This window comes from Oncorhynchus mykiss, chromosome 2 (genome assembly GCF_013265735.2).
Source record: "Oncorhynchus mykiss isolate Arlee chromosome 2, USDA_OmykA_1.1, whole genome shotgun sequence".
NCBI lineage: Eukaryota > Metazoa > Chordata > Actinopteri > Salmoniformes > Salmonidae > Oncorhynchus > Oncorhynchus mykiss.
The window spans coordinates 8,377,586-8,396,825 of record NC_048566.1 but is presented as its reverse complement, the minus strand read 5'-3'; the positions used below and the strand labels follow the sequence as shown (position 1 = coordinate 8,396,825).

Genomic DNA, 19,240 nt, shown 5'->3' with positions numbered 1-19,240 from the left:
TCATTCTCATCCAGGATCATTCTCATCCAGGATCATTCTCATCCATGATCATTCTCATCCATGATCATTCTCATCCATGATCATTCTCATCCAGGATCATTCTCATCCAGAATCATTCTCATCCAGAATCATTCTCATCCAGGATCATTCTCATCCAGAATCATTCTAATCCAGGATCATTATCATCCAGAATCATTCTCATCCAGAATCATTCTCATCCAGGATCATTCTCATCCAGAATCATTCTCATCCAGGATCATTCTCATCCAGGATCATTCTCATCCAGGATCATTCTCATCCAGGATCATTCTCATCCAGGATCATTCTCATCCAGAATCATTCTCATCCAGGATCATTCTCATCCAGAATCATTCTCACCCAGGATCATTCTCATCCAGGATCATTCTCATCCAGAATCATTCTCATCCAGAATCATTCTCATCCAGGATCATTCTCATCCAGAATCATTCTCACCCAGGATCATTCTCATCCAGGATCATTCTCATCCAGGATCATTCTCATCCAGGATCATTCTCATCCAGGATCATTCTCATCCATGATCATTCTCATCCAGGATCATTCTCATCCAGGATCATTCTCATCCAGAATCATTCTCATCCAGGATCATTCTCATCCAGGATCATTCTCATCCATGATCATTCTCATCCAGAATCATTCTCATCCAGGATCATTCTCATCCAGGATCATTCTCATCCAGGATCATTCTCACCCAGAATCATTCTCATCCAGAATCATTCTCACCCAGGATCATTCTCATCCAGGATAATTACCTCGAAAACTGTTTAGGTAAATTAAAGGTTGGGTCAGCAGCGGGTTGCCAGTTGTATGTTTACAGGTGGTGTGTGTGTGGTCTATTGGATACGCTCTACTTGTGCGCATGAATGAGCCAGCGTATAATGATCATGTTTATCCAAACTAGCGGAATATAAGAATAACGTTTAGGTATTCATCGTTTTGCTCCATATCGTGTTACTGTTTTACTTTAGTGTTTAATTTCATCTTGAATTACAACATGGTGCATGGGATACATTGAGTTAAAATCTAGATTGTTTGTTGCAGCGTAAAAACAAATATTGCATTCAACGCTTAAACATATTTATGTTTGACCTAATAGTGTCATTACACATTAGCATATTAAATGAGATTCAGATCAAACAAAATGTGTTACTTTGATAAGCCTATCCTATTTATATTCTAGGCTATACAATACCAATCCCGCCATTGATGAAGTAGCTTTCAGCGGTCTCCGACTTTGTTTTCAGCAGACCATGCAGCGAGAGGAGTTCCTCATAGTTCCTTGCTCGCGCCCACCCCTCTTTACACGTAATATACTTTATTGGCCAATCCTCTCTCTCTCCAAATCTTTACGCCATACAGGCTATAAGAACTCCGTAACTTTCTCAAGTATCAGAAAACATTTCTTGTCTCGGGATCCCATGTATGGATACTTTATTATTGGTGTCTTCAAAGGCGGTGAATCGAAGGCGCAACTGGAAATAACCGTTAACTTGATGCGTGGATCATTCGGACTGACTGTCGCTTGTCTGTCTTCTAACTGAGGGGTGATGTCTGAGGAAATGACCGGGGAAGAGTCGAGCTCCCCAGGCTCTCCACTAGACAGTCTCGGCAACAGTGAGGGGGAACTGGATAGGCAACCGAAGAGATGTGGGAGGAAAAGGACATCAAGCAGGAAAAACGGGGAGGATTCAGATAGCCCTACCCCTGGGAAAAGAGGGAAAAAGTCAAGCAGCAGCAGTCCACATTCTTTCGAAGACCTACAGACGCAACGAGTCATGGCGAACGTGCGCGAGCGGCAGAGGACGCAGTCACTCAACGAAGCTTTCTCGTCTTTGCGGAAAATCATCCCCACTTTGCCTTCAGACAAACTGAGCAAAATACAAACCTTAAAACTTGCTGCCAGGTACATCGATTTCCTGTACCAAGTTCTGCAGAGCGATGAATTGGACTCCAAAATGGCAAGTTGTAGTTATGTGGCTCATGAGAGATTAAGCTATGCGTTTTCTGTGTGGAGGATGGAGGGCGCTTGGTCCATGTCAGCATCTCACTAGCTCACGGCCGAAGAGCTGTAGTCCAAAATGGTATGCTCTGTTTTCCAACTCATTGTCTTACTTTTTAAGACCGTACTACATTGCAACCATTTCAGTTGATGTTCGTTGTACAAAATGGCTAAATACAAAAACAATCACTTTAGGCCTATGGGCCTACTACATTTGACTACAGCCTATTTGGGCTATTGTTTTTTTTAACAGTATCAGTTTAAATAGTGTTCTACTTTAATAGACTGTTGTACTTTCCTGGATCTGTGAGTCATACTGCAGCCATAAACAAGTCTAGGTTGCTGTGTTTTGTTGAACTTTTTCGTAGTCAGGCGTCAATAATTAATCGTCTTTTTTATAATTGTTCTGATCTGCAGGTGACAGCTGATTCTGCTTATCAGTATGACAACGGGGCAATTCTGGAGAATAATGCTGGAAACACACAAAGCTGCGGTTTATGGGAGCAAACTTTGACAACCATTTAAAACCAAAAAGGACAGGGCGTGGGGAGAGCACTTTGCCTGGGAAAGGCCCGCGTTTGGACGACCTGGATCTGCATTCGAGTGCTAGGCTACTACACTACTACATTCTGAAATACGTTAGTTTTTTTATTGTTGACGACGAATGTTACTTGGAAATGTATGTTTTCATGCATGTCTTTGACTCTGTGGACAGTATTCTGTGGAGGTTAAAGGGCAGCATCGACGCATTTGTCTCAGTTTCCGTGTGAGACTTTCGATGTGGACTGACTGCGGTATTATAGGCTAATGGGTTGAAATAATGTGTCGCCAACCTGTGCAAAAATAATTGAGGTTATTCTTTTCAGAATACATTTATTTATTTATTGATGACACGTGTTACATGAGGAATAGATCCTATGTCTGAAATGCATTCCTATTTTTATTATTGTTGTGTAAATAATTGTATATTTTCCGCAATAAAGTAAATGATAAAACAAAACAATTTCCCTTTTTACTTCATTAATTAAGTTTCAACCAAACACATATGGTATGATTATACAAATCTAAATGTCCTAGGATCGAACAATTGTCAAATACTTTAGTAATTCCCTCTTTTGATGCAAACATGCAATCTTATGCAGCAGAGTTATCTGGTAGGCTACCAGTTAGGCTACTTCGATTTTTATTCTGACACAAATAGTTAATAAATTGGCGGTAAGTCTTCACATTGAAGTGAATGTTTATAATGTGTCCTGCTCCAATCCACAAGTGGACCATGCTTAACATTCACATTTAGGACAACAACTTTCGCAGAGGTCATTCAGTAAGAGGGGTGTATGAAATGTATTTAAACTGTGTCCACCTGGGAAACGTTTCACGGTTGTTTTTGGCATGGTCTTATAATCAACATAATCACGCTTCATCTTAAACCAACATACTCCTGAAATGCCTCCGAATATCGGATTTCTCTCGACCCAATGGGACTATAGGTTATGAAAGACTAAATAATCATACTATTTATTAGGTTTGTTCTGTAGTAATGAACGGACATCGTTGGAATAATGTATTATTATTATTATTATGAACAATATTATTATTAGCCTATTTGTAAAATAAACCAGACTACTGCTTTAATTATTATTGTATAGTAGTGGGCAAACTTTGCCGTTTATAATTGTGTAGCAACACTTTGTGCGTCACTAAAGCCTATAGTGTTGACATTTGTTATTATTCCATGTTCCTGATGAATTAGGTTATTCCATGTTCCTGATGGAGGTTATTCCATGTTCCTGATAAATGAGGTTATTCCATGTTCCTGATAAATGTGGTTATTCCATGTTCCTGATGAATTAGGTTATTCCATGTTCCTGATGGAGGTTATTCCATGTTCCTGATAAATGAGGTTATTCCATGTTCCTGATAAATGTGGTTATTCCATGTTCCTGATGAATGAGGTTATTCTATGTTCCTGATGGAGGTTATTCCATGTTCCTGATGAATGAGGTTATTCCATGTTCCTGATGAATGAGGTTATTCCATGTTCCTGATAAATGAGGTTATTCCATGTTCCTGATGAATGAGGTTATTCCATGTTCCTGATAAATGAGGTTATTCCATGTTCCTGATGAATGAGGTTATTCCATGTTCCTGATGAATGAGGTTATTCCATGTTCCTGATGAATGAGGTTATTACATGTTCCTAATGGAGGTTATTACATGTTCCTGATGAATGAGGTTATTCCATGTTCCTGATGGAGGTTATTCCATGTTCCTAATGAATGAGGTTATTACATGTTCCTAATGGAGGTTATTACATGTTCCTGATGGAGGTTATTACATGTTCCTAATGAATGAGGTTATTCCATGTTCCTAATGGAGGTTATTCCATGTTCCTAATGGAGGTTATTACATGTTCCTGATGAATGAGGTTATTACATGTTCCTAATGGAGGTTATTACATGTTCCTGATGGAGGTTATTCCATGTTCCTAATGGAGGTTATTCCATGTTCCTAATGGAGGTTATTACATGTTCCTGATGGAGGTTATTACATGTTCCTGATGAATGAGGTTATTCCATGTTCCCAATGGAGGTTATTCCATGTTCCTGATGGAGGTTATTCCATGTTCCTGATGAATGAGGTTATTCCATGTTCCTGATAAATTAGGTTATTCCATTTTCCTGATAAATGAGGTTACTCCATTTTCCTGATCAATTAGGTTATTACATGTTCCTGGTAAATTAGATGATTCAATTTCCTGACAAATTAGGTTATTCCACGTTCCTGATAAAGAAAGTTATTCCACGTTCCTGATGAATGAGGTTATTCAGTGTTCCTGATAAATGAGTTTATTCAGTGTTCCTGATAAATGAGTTTATTCCATGTTCCTGATAAATTAGTTTATTCCATGTTCCTGATAAATGAGGTTATTCAGTGTTCCTGATAAAGAAGGTTATTCCACGTTCCTGATAAATGAGTTTATTCCATGTTCCTGATAAATTAGGTTATTCAGTGTTCCTGATAAAAGAGATTATTCTGTTTTCCTCATAAATGAGGTATTTCCATGTTCCTGATAAAGGAGTTTTTTCTGTGTTCCTGATAAATGAGTTTATTCCATGTTCCTGATGAATGAGGTTATTCAGTGTTCCTGATAAATTAGATTATTCCATGTTCCTGATAAAATAGATTATTCTGTTTTCCTCATAAATTAGGTATTTCCATGTTCCTGATAAAGGAGGTTATTCCATGTTCCTGATAAATTAGGTTATTCCGTTTTCCTGATAAATTAGGTTATTCTGTTTTCCTATTAAATTAGGTTATACCATGTTCCTGATATATTAGATTATTCTGTGTTCCTGATAAATGAGATTATTCCATGTTTCTGATAAATGAAGTTACTCAATGTTCCTGATAAATTAGGTTGCAAATCGACATGATTGATCAGTTGCGTGAACTTTCTTCTTTCTTTAATGAGAAATTGAGAATAGTTTTGCAAAAGCTGAAACATACTAAATTGATATAGGCCTATTCAATTGTGATATATATTGATATGCGATTCATAACACCTTAAATCATGATATTGCATATAGCCTAGTATGTAGCCTAGACGATGAAGCAGGCCTATTGTAATTGACTGTCTTGTCTGTATTATTTTAGGCTACTTCTAATCTATTCACAAAGAGTCATGTTACTTTGCTAAATGTAATAGGCTACTGATGCGAGACAGAGTCAAATATTAAGCTTACGTTAACAAATCTTGTTGGTGGGTTTTATTTTCTGTCTGTGGCTTTCATATAAACATAAACTATTTAATAAATCGAACTGATGAGCGCACGTTATTTCCCATATGGCGGGCTATAATAGCAAGCGCTCAGGCTAAAGCTCCTGCCAAACCGCCTGTAAATCAAAGCGCGTCTAATGAATTGATCCCCATAACGTTGTCCCCATATTCTTCACCGATTTTTTTGAGGTGAACGGGTGTTGATAGATTATTAGCATTAGCATGTATTAAAGGCCATGTGTATCAGTTGTAGATGCTGTGCAAACATGTCCCTTTATGGCAGATAACGCAGAACAACGGATTGTCAATCTGAGATCGCAGGCGTGTTCCCTCAGAATACATGTTCAATCAAAGTATTGCATAGCCTGCAGTTACTGCCCCTGGACGCTTCATCTATCCATCCGTTTGTTGAATCTGGAAAAGTATTTTGGACTCTTCAACCCTCCTGAAGTCGTTTAATTCAAAGCACGTGTCCGTTTGAAGGTGTGCAATTGGCTTGTGAGGCATGTATGGAATTCCCAGATGTCTATGAAATTCAAGGCGTCTTTGGTAGGCCCTGTAGGCTAGTGTGAGGTGGTGGAGTATACAGCCAGCATTTGTGAAAGTCTCCTATACAGCGCTTGTTTTTATGGACACAGTCACTGCAGAATCAAAAGAAAAGTTCCAAAACGCAAAATAGAGTTATGTGCAAACTAAAAACCTGAATGCAAAAGATAAACCTAGTCCTTAGCCTACCTAAGAACACAACTTGCTTATATGAACATCCAAGCTGTTCCCGTTGACAAGTAAAATAGCTTAATTTGAAGTCAACAAACTCTCTCCAACTCAGAAATGTAATACAACTAAGAGCAAGTATACGTTCCTGTGTTTGCGGAGAGGAGTTGGTAACGGACACGACGCAGAGAGAGGCACCGAATGAAACCTATTCTGAACAGATGTTAGTATTTTACAAAAGTCACGTGAAATGAACAGATGTTGTTGTAGAACAGGGACTCGCCTTGGTTCGAGAGCATTCCTCGACAGAAAGGCTTCGAAATAAGATCGGAGAGAAGCATTAGCGTTCTATTCACAACAAAAAACGACTCAGCACATCGTGTGGGTGATAATAGATTACCACGGGCCTCACCTGCGATGGAACCTCGGCCTACGTCCCATAGGAAATCTATCCAACTAAAATGGACGGTTCCAACCGCGCAGGAATTTGCTGGAAATGGGGGTAAGAGAATATAGCATTTTTTTAAATATGTGCTGGGAGAAGGCCTACAGCAATCGACGTCAATGTTGTTAACCAGTATTATGTAAGTTGTTTTGATAATGGCAGGATGCAATACCGTATCCCAGTGGTTGTTGGAAAGACGCCAAATAACGTCTGATAGTTATTGAAACGCGCTAATCTATTGAGATGTTGAATATAATATAGGCCAGGCCTGTGTGGAATTGTACTTTGGTACAAAGGGTTAGTCTGAAATGGGCCTTCAATACGACCTGCAGTGAGTTTCCTGCTCTTCGTTGACTGCTAAACCTTAGCCAATACTTTGCAGAGTTTCTTTTCTTAGAAAATCGGGATGCAAAATGATACCTCTTTGTTAGAAAATGGGGACGTAAAATGTTCGATGACAAATATGTGGTTTTGAAAAGGACAAGAAAATAAAATCAATCTATCATAAATCAATATAATACAGACTATTTTCTGTGTTGACCAATAACGGAATGTTTTCTATAAGGGTTGAAGTAATTGTGATGTTCCTAATAAGCAAATTATAGGCCTACCGAATGTATAATTTAAATGCAATGTAAGAATGAAATAACGTGATTTTAAAATAAAAAATGTGTAGTCTCGGTTTATGTCACTGGGTGCCAATAACTTCATCAGAAAATGAGTCTTGAATAACTAACTGCATACACTGGTAACAGTTGTTCATTATCTCCAGAATGCATTCCTTCCTTCGAGGATATATGGCTTTCTGATACTGTCTTGTACTATTCTATATTCAGTTCATTCGTTTCTTAATAAGATTTGGCCCAAGGTAAATTACATAAAATAATATTTTGGCCTAAAATACATTTTAGCAAATTGTTATTTATAATTATACACATTTTATTATGATTAATATTATTATTGTTATTATGATTGTTATATATTATTATTATATAATTGACACACAAATGGGGCGAGGGGTGCCTGAGTTCTGATATAGCAGGGGACTAGGTCAAGTGGACAGTGTAAAGAATGACTGTGACATACATGAGAACAGGTGGAGTATAGACCTATTCTACCATGAGAACAGGTGGAGTACAGACATATTCTACCATGAGAACAGGTGGAGTATAGACCCATTCTACCATGAGAACAGGTGGAGTACAGACCTATTCTACCATGAGAACAGGTGGAGTATAGACCTATTCTACCATGATAACAGGTGGAGTATAGACCTATTCTACCATGAGAACAACCCCTGTACCCGGACTTTGAGCTACTCCCCTCTGGGCACCCCTCAGCAGGAAAAACAGAACTAGACAGTCATTTGTGCCAGGTGTGATATCCCTCCTAAATATCTCGGGCTAATGTTCCTATCGACACAGTAAGGACAGCAGGCTAGTTTTTAAATATATATATATATATATATATATATATATATATATATTGTACACTTTAAACGTGTACATGACACGGCAACACAGTTTCCCCATGGGGACTATAAAGGCAGTAAGTACCAAGAAATTCCAATCGAAAAACAATGTCAGATGTTTTGGTTTAATTGTCAACCAAATGTCTATGCACTTTAAAACATTTTTAAAAGCACAGCAAAATTAAAATGGGAATTCAATTTAAAATATTTTTTTTATTTATTCAGCATTAATAATGTGTTATCACTGTGTTTAATATTTTAGCAGAACCGAATGACCGGGATTGCAGTTGAGATGACATTAAAAGTACATGGCGCAAGTGATCAATGCCGTTAGAGATTCTGCGCAGATTATTACAGTAATTGTGAAGCTCTCCACAGACCTGCATAGGTCACGCATGCTATCTTCAACATGCACGCGTTATATGATTACACAACAAGACATGTATAGGTCATTCATGCTATCTTCAACATGCACGCGTTATATGATTACACAACAAGACATGCATGCCATCTTCAACATGCAGGCGTTATATGATTACACAACAAGACATGTATAGGTCACGCATGCTATCTTCAACATGCACGCGTTATATGATTACACAACAAGACATGTATAGGTCATTCATGCTATCTTCAACATGCAGGCGTTATATGATTACACAACAAGACATGTATAGGTCATTCATGCTATCTTCAACATGCAGGCGTTATATGATTACACAACAAGACATGTATAGGTCACGCATGCTATCTTCAACATGCACGCGTTATATGATTACACAACAAGACATGTATAGGTCACGCATGCTATCTTAAACATGCACGCGTTATATGATTACACAACAAGACATGTATAGTTATAGTAACCTCAATGTGGCCATGGATGTGATACCCATTTTAATGTTGAATGTTACATTCGTTTGTAAAATAGCCATAACTTAATATTACAAACGTAATATTGAATTGTCTTTGGTTGACAATGCAACCAGATATCAACATTTAAAGGAGATGTATCTACTGCTTGGATAGTTCCATCTGAACCACTGGCTTAATCACAGTCTTTCACCTATATTTTTGGTTGAGTTAGAGAGGTGAATCCAACATACAGGATAATTGGTTAACTTGTGGACAAATGAATATGCAATTTGTTGTATTTCAAAAGTGATATTGATTAGTCTTTGGTTGTCAACACAACCAAATATCAACAGTATGAGATATGCACCTTCTGCTTGGATAGTTCCATCTGTGCCCTTGACTTAGTCTGGCTTTAATTACAGTTGTCTACAATGAATCATTGATATGTTGTATTCATGTCTCCATTTCATCCAAAAATCTCATTTAAAGAATAGGACTAAATGAAAGAAAATCTAACTTTAAATGCACTTTTAAAAAGTTTGATTTGATTTAGGCCTATTCTTTAACACAGACGTTGGTTAAAACCCTGGATGGGAGGCCAAAGAGTAGCTGTAGATAGATACATCAGTTCTCCAGTAGGAGGTGCTTCCCAGTGGAGTTAAGTTGAAGATCTGACGTTGGCTGAAAGGTACATGTCCAATACATATTTTATCCAAGGTTTGTCTATGTTGAAGTTTGTTTACCATGATGACATAATCCTGTAGTTGAAATTTCACCCTTAAAACAACCGTTTTAAATTGTACTTTTTTCAAATCCAATGTATTTTCCACATAGATTCCACATCACAATACCTTCACAAATTACGTTGAAACAACCTTGATTCAACCACTTTGTGACCAGTGGGGAACTTCAATTTCCACGACACCCTCGCTGATTATTCAGCTATAATATGTAAAGTGATAATATGATTGAAAATATAATTGATTGACGAATGTAACAATTTAGATTGAATGGAAATATCTGACAGAATACATTGCAATGACGAATAGACTATGACGAATAGACTATGACGAATAGACTATGACGAATAGACTATGACGAATAGACTATGACGAATAGACTATGACGAATAGACTATGACGAATAGACTATGACGAATAGACAATGACGAATGGACAATGACGAATAGACTATGACGAATAGACTATGACGAATAGACTATGACGAATAGACTATGACGAATAGACAATGACGAATAGACTATGGATATATTGCAGGGCAATGGACTTGACAATATTTTGTTTGGTGGATTTAACTGTGGGCCACAGGTGCAGACTGCAGAGCTGAGACCTACTGGAATCCCAATAAGAAACAGGTGCCGACTGCAGAGCTGAGACCTACTGGAATCCCAATAAGAAACAGGTGCCGACTGCAGAGCTGAGACCTACTGGAATCCCAATAAGAAACAGGTGCTGACTGCAGAGCTGAGACCTACTGGAATCCCAATAAGAAACAGGTGCCGACTGCAGAGCTGAGACCTACTGGAATCCCAATAAGAAACAGGTGCAGACTGCAGAGCTGAGACCTACTGGAATCCCAATAAGAAACAGGTGCCGACTGCAGAGCTGAGACCTACTGGAATCCCAATAAGAAACAGGTGCCGACTGCAGAGCTGAGACCTACTGGAATCCCAATAAGAAACAGGTGCTGACTGCAGAGCTGAGACCTACTGGAATCCCAATAAGAAACAGGTGCCGACTGCAGAGCTGAGACCTACTGGAATCCCAATAAGAAACAGGTGCTGACTGCAGAGCTATAAGACCTAGTGGCATCCCAATAAGAAACAGGTGCAGACTGCAAAGCACTCCAACTATGTGAGGATTCAACAAAGGACCGGTGCAGACCAGGGCTGGAGATAAGATCAAAGATACAGTATTTCAATCCAGACAAGGCTTTGGTAGACAGGAGACCAACACACACACACACACACACACACACACACACACACACACACACACACACACACACACACACACACACACACACACACACACACACACACACACACACACACACACACACACACACACACACACACACACCCTGAGGTTGTAAGTCTGCTGATTGTTTGAATACTGAAAATCTATTAATAATTAATGAACGATACCCCTCATATTCAGTCCAGATGTGCTGATCTACAAGATAAATATCTAAAATTGCAACAATTAATTTGGTGTTGTCCACATATAGTTGCTATACACCAGCTTACATTGACACATCCTCCAGTGTCAGAGAGATCACCTCAGGGTCTCTGAAAGAGAAAGGACCAGTCCCATTGGTTCCTGCACTCTTAACTGTATATTATGGAAGGTAAGACAGAGACACAAAGCTATGATTATTATTACAGACAAAGTGAAACTGAGAGCAGTGTGGAAAGGCAAGATGTCTATGAGGTTTACGAAGTGGAAGAAGCTCTGACATGGCATGAGTTGTTTCTGTATTTATTTACTTACTTACATGCATTTACCAGGTAAGGTGTTTGAAAACATGTCGTTACAACAACAACTTGGGGAGGAGGATAGGACAGGGATTGAATGAGCCCATTGGAAGCTGGGAATGAGTAGAGGTGCACATCCACAGTACACTAAATGTACGATTTCAGCACTGAGACTAAAGCCTATATCTTTATTGTGTCATTCAACTGGAGAATGTTTGAAAGTAGTAGTCATTTTGATAAGCAGGCGTATTCATGAAAGCAGTGCTGTACAATACTACAGATGGGGATGACTGAACCTTTCCTTTCCCGAAGAGATGGACAAAGTATTGCCTGACTGGATGACCAATGAAAAATCTATTCTGTCTTTTCCTCCAAGGCCTTTTCATGTTTGATTTACAGATCTCAGATCATTGTTTCAGTATAACTGAAACCATATTGAGTCAGTTCCAAATGGAACTGACTCAATATGCTGTAGTGCACTACTTTTAACCAGGGCTCATAGGGCTCTTGTCAAAAGTAGTGCACTATGTAGGGAATAGGGTGTAATTCTTTGACCCATATCATCTCAGCCTTGGAGGAAAGCTTGTTTTCATCAGGATTTCCCTTGGATTTGTGAATCGATGTATAGCTGGAGAGAGAGAGAGGTGCTTTTCTCTCAGGTGGGTTGGTGAGAGAGGTAATCAGAAGGGGATCATGGTGCTCTCCCAGAAGCTTGGCTGGTGCCTAATTGTGAATTCAGACAAACAAAAGATGTGATGGGTTCACACTCAAATCCATGTCGCATGAAGCTTGTTTTCACTGCATCAGGAATAGTGTACACGGACGTTTTGGCTTTGCAGCCTTCATCAGTGTGAAGAGAGAAAATGAAACAGACCAGTTAGGCTTGCCTTTTTACAAGTCACATGTCCTTACAATTACAATCAAAGAATACAGAAATGTTTAGAGAAATGTTCCAGAAATAGATTATCAAATTAGGCTTTTTGAGGAAAAGTCAACATGACTTTCAGGTAGGTCTCAAATAACCAATACAATCTAATCTGGCAGTCGATGTATAAAGTTATGGTAAATTAAATACCTTCTTGCTACACTTTGCATTGGTTAGTTTAATGAGCTATGTCGAGAGAGAGTTGACTGAAGCAAGATTTGCATACTTCATTTGCTGGTCAGAGGAAAGGCCAATTCATTTGTCCCCTCAATTGAATTGGCCTTTCCTCTGACCAGCAAATTAAGTATGCAAATCTTGCTTTAGTCAATCTGAAGGCACACAGTATGTTTGAGATGGCAAATGACAGATTCCAGCACAACAATTCACCAAGAATAAAACGTCTGAATCAAATCATAACAGGTCAGTGTTTCATCACAGTGAATGGTACATAGGTAATCCAAAGTGACTGAGTAATTGAAACGTGGCATCAGATTGCGTCCAGAGCCCTGAGTTCTCCCTTCATAGCTGTCCAGAGAACAGGCTAAATGACTGGTTCACCACTGCACCTTGTGTTTACGCTAGCTGTGTGCGCCGTGTGCCACCCAGGCTGCAGACAAGACACGGATCAGGGTGCTTTCTGGGGAATACACAATGATGTCACAGACAGGAAATGGCTGGGAATGACTTGGCACCTTGAGGTAGCTGGCTCGCCCCCCATTGGCTCAGAGGCCACCCTGGAATAATAAACAAGCAATCAGGAGGCAGCACGAGAGTACACAAAGGCACTGCAGACGTTCATGGATGATAAAGGCTGATTTTTCATTTGAGGGGGATGATTATTTGTGTTCTCCGGTAAATACAGGGCCCCTCATAGGAGGCGTAAACACACATATGAAGGGAAAAGCGGTTTCGGCCTCAAACACAATGATTTAAAATGTTATTGTTTATGTCCAACCATGATTAATATAGGCTGCTATATATTTAACCAGAGTTACAGTTTTGAGAGCGTAGCAGAAATCTGATTTTCTGAGGAAGCAGAGAGAAACACCTCCTTGGTAAATGTGAACTGTTTGGCTCTCAAAACTGTTTCAGTCTTTTGGCTGTGTTATCATACCACCTTCACATCCAGCCAGGCTCCGCACAACGCCGCTAGTCCTACAACACATGTGGCTCTGGTTTGAATCATGTTTCCAATGCATTTGTAGTCAAATCAGCTCATGTCAAAGGGATTCTGTGCACTATATTTTAAGAATTTAAAGGAAGTTACTTTAGGGAAAGGGAAAGGGGGACACCTAGTCAGTTGTACAACTGAATGCCTTCAACTGAAATGTATCTTCCACATTTAACCCAACCCCTCTGAATCAGAGAGGTGCGGGGGGCTGCCTTAATCGACATCCACGTCTTCGGCACCCGGGGAACAGTGGGTTAACTGCCTTGCTCAGTGGCAGAACAACAGATTTTTACCTTTAACATGGGCCTGTGATGTATCTTACTGAACAAGTGCCTCAGGGTCGACCAGGAGAATGTCAAATGGGGTGCCTACAGTACAGTAATATTAGTTTGTTAGTGAGGTAGTTTCTACCGTACAGTAATATTAGTTTGTTAATGAGGTAGTGTCTACCGTACAGTAATATTAGTTTGTTAGTGAGGTAGTTTCTACCGTACAGTAATATTAGTTTGTTAATGAGGTAGTTTCTACCGTACAGTAATATTAGTTTGTTAGTGAGGTAGTTTCTACCGTACAGTAATATTAGTTTGTTAGTGAGTGAGTTTCTACCGTACAGTAATATTAGTTTGTTAGTGAGGTAGTTTCTACCGTACAGTAATATTAGTTTGTTAGTGAGGTAGTTTCTACCGTACAGTAATATTAGTTTGTTAATGAGGTAGTTTCAATCGTACAGTAATATTAGTTTGTTAGTGAGGTAGTTTCAATCGTACAGTAATATTAGTTTGTTAATGAGGTAGTTTCTACCGTACAGTAGTATTAGTTTGTTAGTGAGGTAGTTTCTACCGTACAGTAATATTAGTTTGTTAGTGAGGTAGTTTCTACCGTACAGTAATATTAGTTTGTTAGTGAGCTAGGGTTTAACGTACAGTAGTATTAGTTTGTTAGTGAGGTAGTATCTACCATACAGTAGTATTCGTTTGTTAGTGAGGTAGTTTCTACCGTATAGTAATATTAGTTTGTTAGTGAGGTAGTTTCTACCGTACAGTAATATTAGTTTGTTAGTGAGGTAGTTTCTACTGCATAGTAATATTAGTTTGTTAGTGAGGTAGTTTCAATCATACAGTAATATTAGTTTGTTAGTGAGGTAGTTTCTACCGTACAGTAATATTAGTTTGTTAGTGAGGTAGTTTCTACTGCATAGTAATATTAGTTTGTTAGTGAGGTAGTATCTACCATACAGTAGTATTCGTTTGTTACTGAGGTAGTTTCTACCATATAGTAATATTAGTTTGTTAGTGAGGTAGTATCTACCATACAGTAGTATTCGTTTGTTAATGAGGTAGTTTCAATCGTACAGTAATATTAGTTTGTTAGTGAGGTAGTTTCTACCACACAGTAATATTAGTTTGTTAGTGAGGTAGTTTCTACTGCATAGTAATATTAGTTTGTTTGTGAGGTAGTATCTACCATACAGTAGTTTTAGTTTGTTAGTTAGGTAGTTTCAACCTTAAAGTAGTATTAGTTTGTTTGTGAGGTAGTTTCAATCGTACAGTGATATTAGTTTGTTAGTGAGGTAGTTTCTACCGTACAGTAATATCAGTTTGTTAGCGAGGTAGTTTCTACTATACAGTAGTAATTGTTTGTTAGTGAGGTAGTTTCAATCGTACAGTAATATTAGTTTGTTAGTGAGGTAGTTTCAATCATACAGTAATATTAGTTTGTTAGTGAGGTAGTTTCTACCGTACAGTAATATTACTTTGTTAGTGAGGTAGTTTTTATCGTATAGTAATATTAGTTTGTTAGTGAGATAGTTTCTACCGTACAGTAATATTAGTTTGTTAGTGAGGTCGTTTTTATCGTACAGTAATATTAGTTTGTTAGTGAGGTAGTTTTTATCGTATAGTAATATTAGTTTGTTAGTGAGGTAGTTTTTATTGTATAGTAATATTAGTTTCCTGGCCACCTCTCTTCCTGTCCTGCTATAGCCCTGTCCTGGCCCCCTCTCTTCCTGTCCTGGTTTAGCCCGGCCCTGTCCTGGCCTGGGGGTAATTAGCTAGTGTAATGACAGCGGCCATGGCCCCCCTATCCCCTAGGTTCCGCTCTCTCTCTCTTTCTCTCCCCGGGTGCTAATCCCCCTGCCTTCATTAACCTGCCGGCCCAACGTCCCCTACAACACAGCACATAGTGATACTCATGTCACCCTGATAACTGATGTGTTGTTACAGCATTACAATGATCTCCTTCTTCCGTCCTCCTAACATGTCAGGGAACTTTAATTGCGAGCTAATTTGGAACCAATCTCAACAAATGGGGGAGTATTAGAGGAAGCAGAGAAAATTGAGGCAGGCATGTGCTGAGCTGAGGCATCTTGATCTTATGCAGAGGCTTGTTTGAGAGTTATAAACACAAGGACGTTGTTTGAGTGATGATGGAAAATAGTCAATGGTATGTTTATTATTTTATTTATTTAACCAGGCAAGTCAGTTAAGATAAAATTATTATTTATCAAGACGGCCTACCCCGGCCAAACACTAACCCGGATGATGCTGGGCCAATTGTGCGCCGCTCTATAGGACTCCCAATAACGGGCAGTTGTGATACAGGAAGAAGCCACTGCTCCAAAACCGCCATAAAAAGCCAGACTATGGTTTGCAACTGCACATGGGGACAAAGATCAGACTTTTTGTGAGAAATGTCCTCTGGTTTGATGAAACAAAAATAGAACTGTTTGGCCATAATGACCATCGTTATGTTTGGAGGAAAAAGGGGGAGGCTTGCAAGCCGAAGAACACCATCCCAACCGTGAAGCACGGAGGTGGCAGCATCATGTTGTGGGGGTGCTTTACTGCAGGAGGGACTGGTGCACTTCACAAAATAGATGGCATCATGAGGTAGGAAAATTATGTGGATATATTGAAGCAACATCTCAAGACATCGGTCAGGAAGTTAAAGCTTGGTCGCAAATGGGTCTTCCAAATTGACAATGACCCCAAGCATATTTCCAAAGTTGTGGAAAAATGACTTAACGACAACAAAGTCAAGGTATTGGAGTGGCCATCACAAAGCCCTGACCTCAATCCCATAGAAATGTGTGGGCAGAACTAAAAAAGCGTGTGTGTGCAAGGAGGCCAACCAACCTGATTCAGTCCTCTGTCAGGAGGAATGGGCCAAAATTCACCCAACTTATTGTGGGACGCTTGTGGAAGGCTACCCGAAACGTTTGACCCTAGTTAAGCAATTTAAAGGCAATTCTACCAAATACTAATTGAGTGTATGTAAACTTCTGACCCACTGGGAATGTAATGAAAGAAATAAAAGCTGAAATGAATCATTCTCTGTACTATTATTCTGACATTTCACATTCTTAAAATAAAGTGATGGTCTTAACTGACCTAAGACAGGGAATTTTTACTAGGATTAAATGTCAGAAATGGTGAAAAATTGAGTTTAAATGTATTTGGCTAAGTTGTTTGTAAACTTCCGACTTAAACTGTATGTATATATGTGTGTGTATGTATGTATGTATGTATGTATGTATGTATGTATGTATGTATGTACGTATGTGTGTGTGTGTGTGTGTATATATATATATATATATGCTGTATTTGCAAAAAAAAAACATTGGGGATTGGAAGTGTCTTCGGGTGTAGTTCTTACCATTATTTTTGGCGGGACGTTTTATCTTTTGTTCTTTGTTTTGAGTGGTTGTTAGGGCGACAAGCCAGGCTTTAGTGTTCTAGTATCTATGAGTCACCAGCATCTCTGTCCTCATTTCCCAGCAGGGGCGTTTGTGAAGCAGGTCGTCAACAGGCTGACTCATCACATATGGCCCCAGAACCGTGTCCCTCTGCCAAGATGACACTGCACAGGATATAGTCCTCATCATCAGCCACCTGGTCAGGTGACCCTGACAACAACAACAACAACAACAACAAGGAACAAACAAAAGTTGATTGGATGGTGTAAGAGATGATCCTGACTGCAAGTTTCCATTGTGGTCCGACTGAATCTACCAATGGATATCCTGGTGCATCTGCTTCTGGACTGAACAGGGCTGGAGAGGACCACAGTTCCTCTCAACACATAGGCCCACATCAAATGAACTTCTCCAGATGAGACCATGTGGAATACTGATGTGATACTCATACATGCAAAATGCCACTACAGGATAGAATACCATGGAGAACTGTATGACACAAACAACAGTCATACTGAAGCTAACATGGACAAGTTTGCAAAGATGCAATATTTAGGAATTGATACTGACAAAATAGTGGGTGGATGATCACTAGTTACAATAGGGAAATTGCACACACTTTCTTTTTAGGATTATATTTATAGATGTTATGTTTTACAAGTATTTTTTTGATTATGGTATAGCTTATAAATACCCATTTTTGCTTTTCTTTTATTTATTTAGAGAACATGTATGTTGACACATTTTATTGTGAATATTAATATTTGGTGCTTGATGAGAAGTTATCTTCAAAAAGTTTTGTAACAAGATTTGGTTTTACGATACTAAAGACATGGAAGGCTGTTTTAACTCCTGAACTATGTACGATGACCCGACTGTATCTAACTGTATCATCTATATTAGATTGAGATGTTTGTGAAACTAATCCGGGGGGTCACAGAAGTTGAGAGTTGAAAGTGTTCAGTCTCGTTAAACAACCCAAAACCTCTTAGACATAATACCACAGTGTCATGTGTCTGTACAGGAAACCCATCTGCCTCTCAAATGGCACCCTATTCCCTATATAGTGCACTACATGCATATTCCCTATGTAGTGACCCATAGGGTTCTGGTCCAAATAGTGCACTATGTAGGGAATAGGGTGCCATTTAGAACGCTGGCCCGTTCCGAGGACCCTGGTATCTCCCTGCTTTAACGATGCAGGACGATGTAAAGCTTGACTTATCTCCCTCCCCAATCACCGTGTCACCAGGGTGCTGGCTCCGTCCTGCTGGAGGGAACAGCCTTGCTGTTTGTGACCTGTGTGATAAATCAAGTTCAAAGCAGAGGGTTGCACGCTGACAGATATCACCTTACACCCTGACAGATATCACCTTACACCCTGACAGATATCACCTTACACCCTGGCCCAGTTCACTTGTCTTATTATTACATCTTGGCTGTTTGTGTTTGCTAGTCTCATACCTGTCATGGATAGCGTTCATTATTCAAATGTGTTGAGGCAACATCACACATAGAACCCCCCCCCCCCCACCCCATCTACCACCATTCCAGTAAATTACTGAAATCAGATTAGAGAAATGTCATATGAAACACTAACCAACAAGAGTTTGTGTGCATCCCAAATGGAAACCTGTTTTCCTTTATAG

The 19,240-nt window shown here is 39.2% G+C and overlaps 1 protein-coding gene across 3 annotated transcripts; it reads left to right on the top strand.

Moving 5' to 3' along the window:
• Positions 1-1,349: 1,349 nt before the first annotated feature.
• LOC100136714 (Dermo-1) lies at positions 1,350-3,041 on the top strand. 3 transcript variants are annotated; one of them, XM_021586325.2, is made up of 2 exons: positions 1,350-2,120; positions 2,456-3,041. In XM_021586325.2, exon 1 carries the CDS (start codon positions 1,587-1,589, stop codon positions 2,088-2,090), a length of 504 nt encoding a protein of 167 aa, XP_021442000.1. In that variant the 5' UTR covers positions 1,350-1,586; the 3' UTR covers positions 2,091-2,120; positions 2,456-3,041. The 3 variants fall into 3 exon arrangements, with proteins under 3 accessions (XP_021442000.1, XP_021441992.1, NP_001118149.1); XM_021586317.2 differs by having other exon boundaries at positions 1,559-1,997; NM_001124677.1 differs by lacking the exon at positions 2,456-3,041 and having other exon boundaries at positions 1,599-2,090.
• Positions 3,042-19,240: the final 16,199 nt, after the last annotated feature.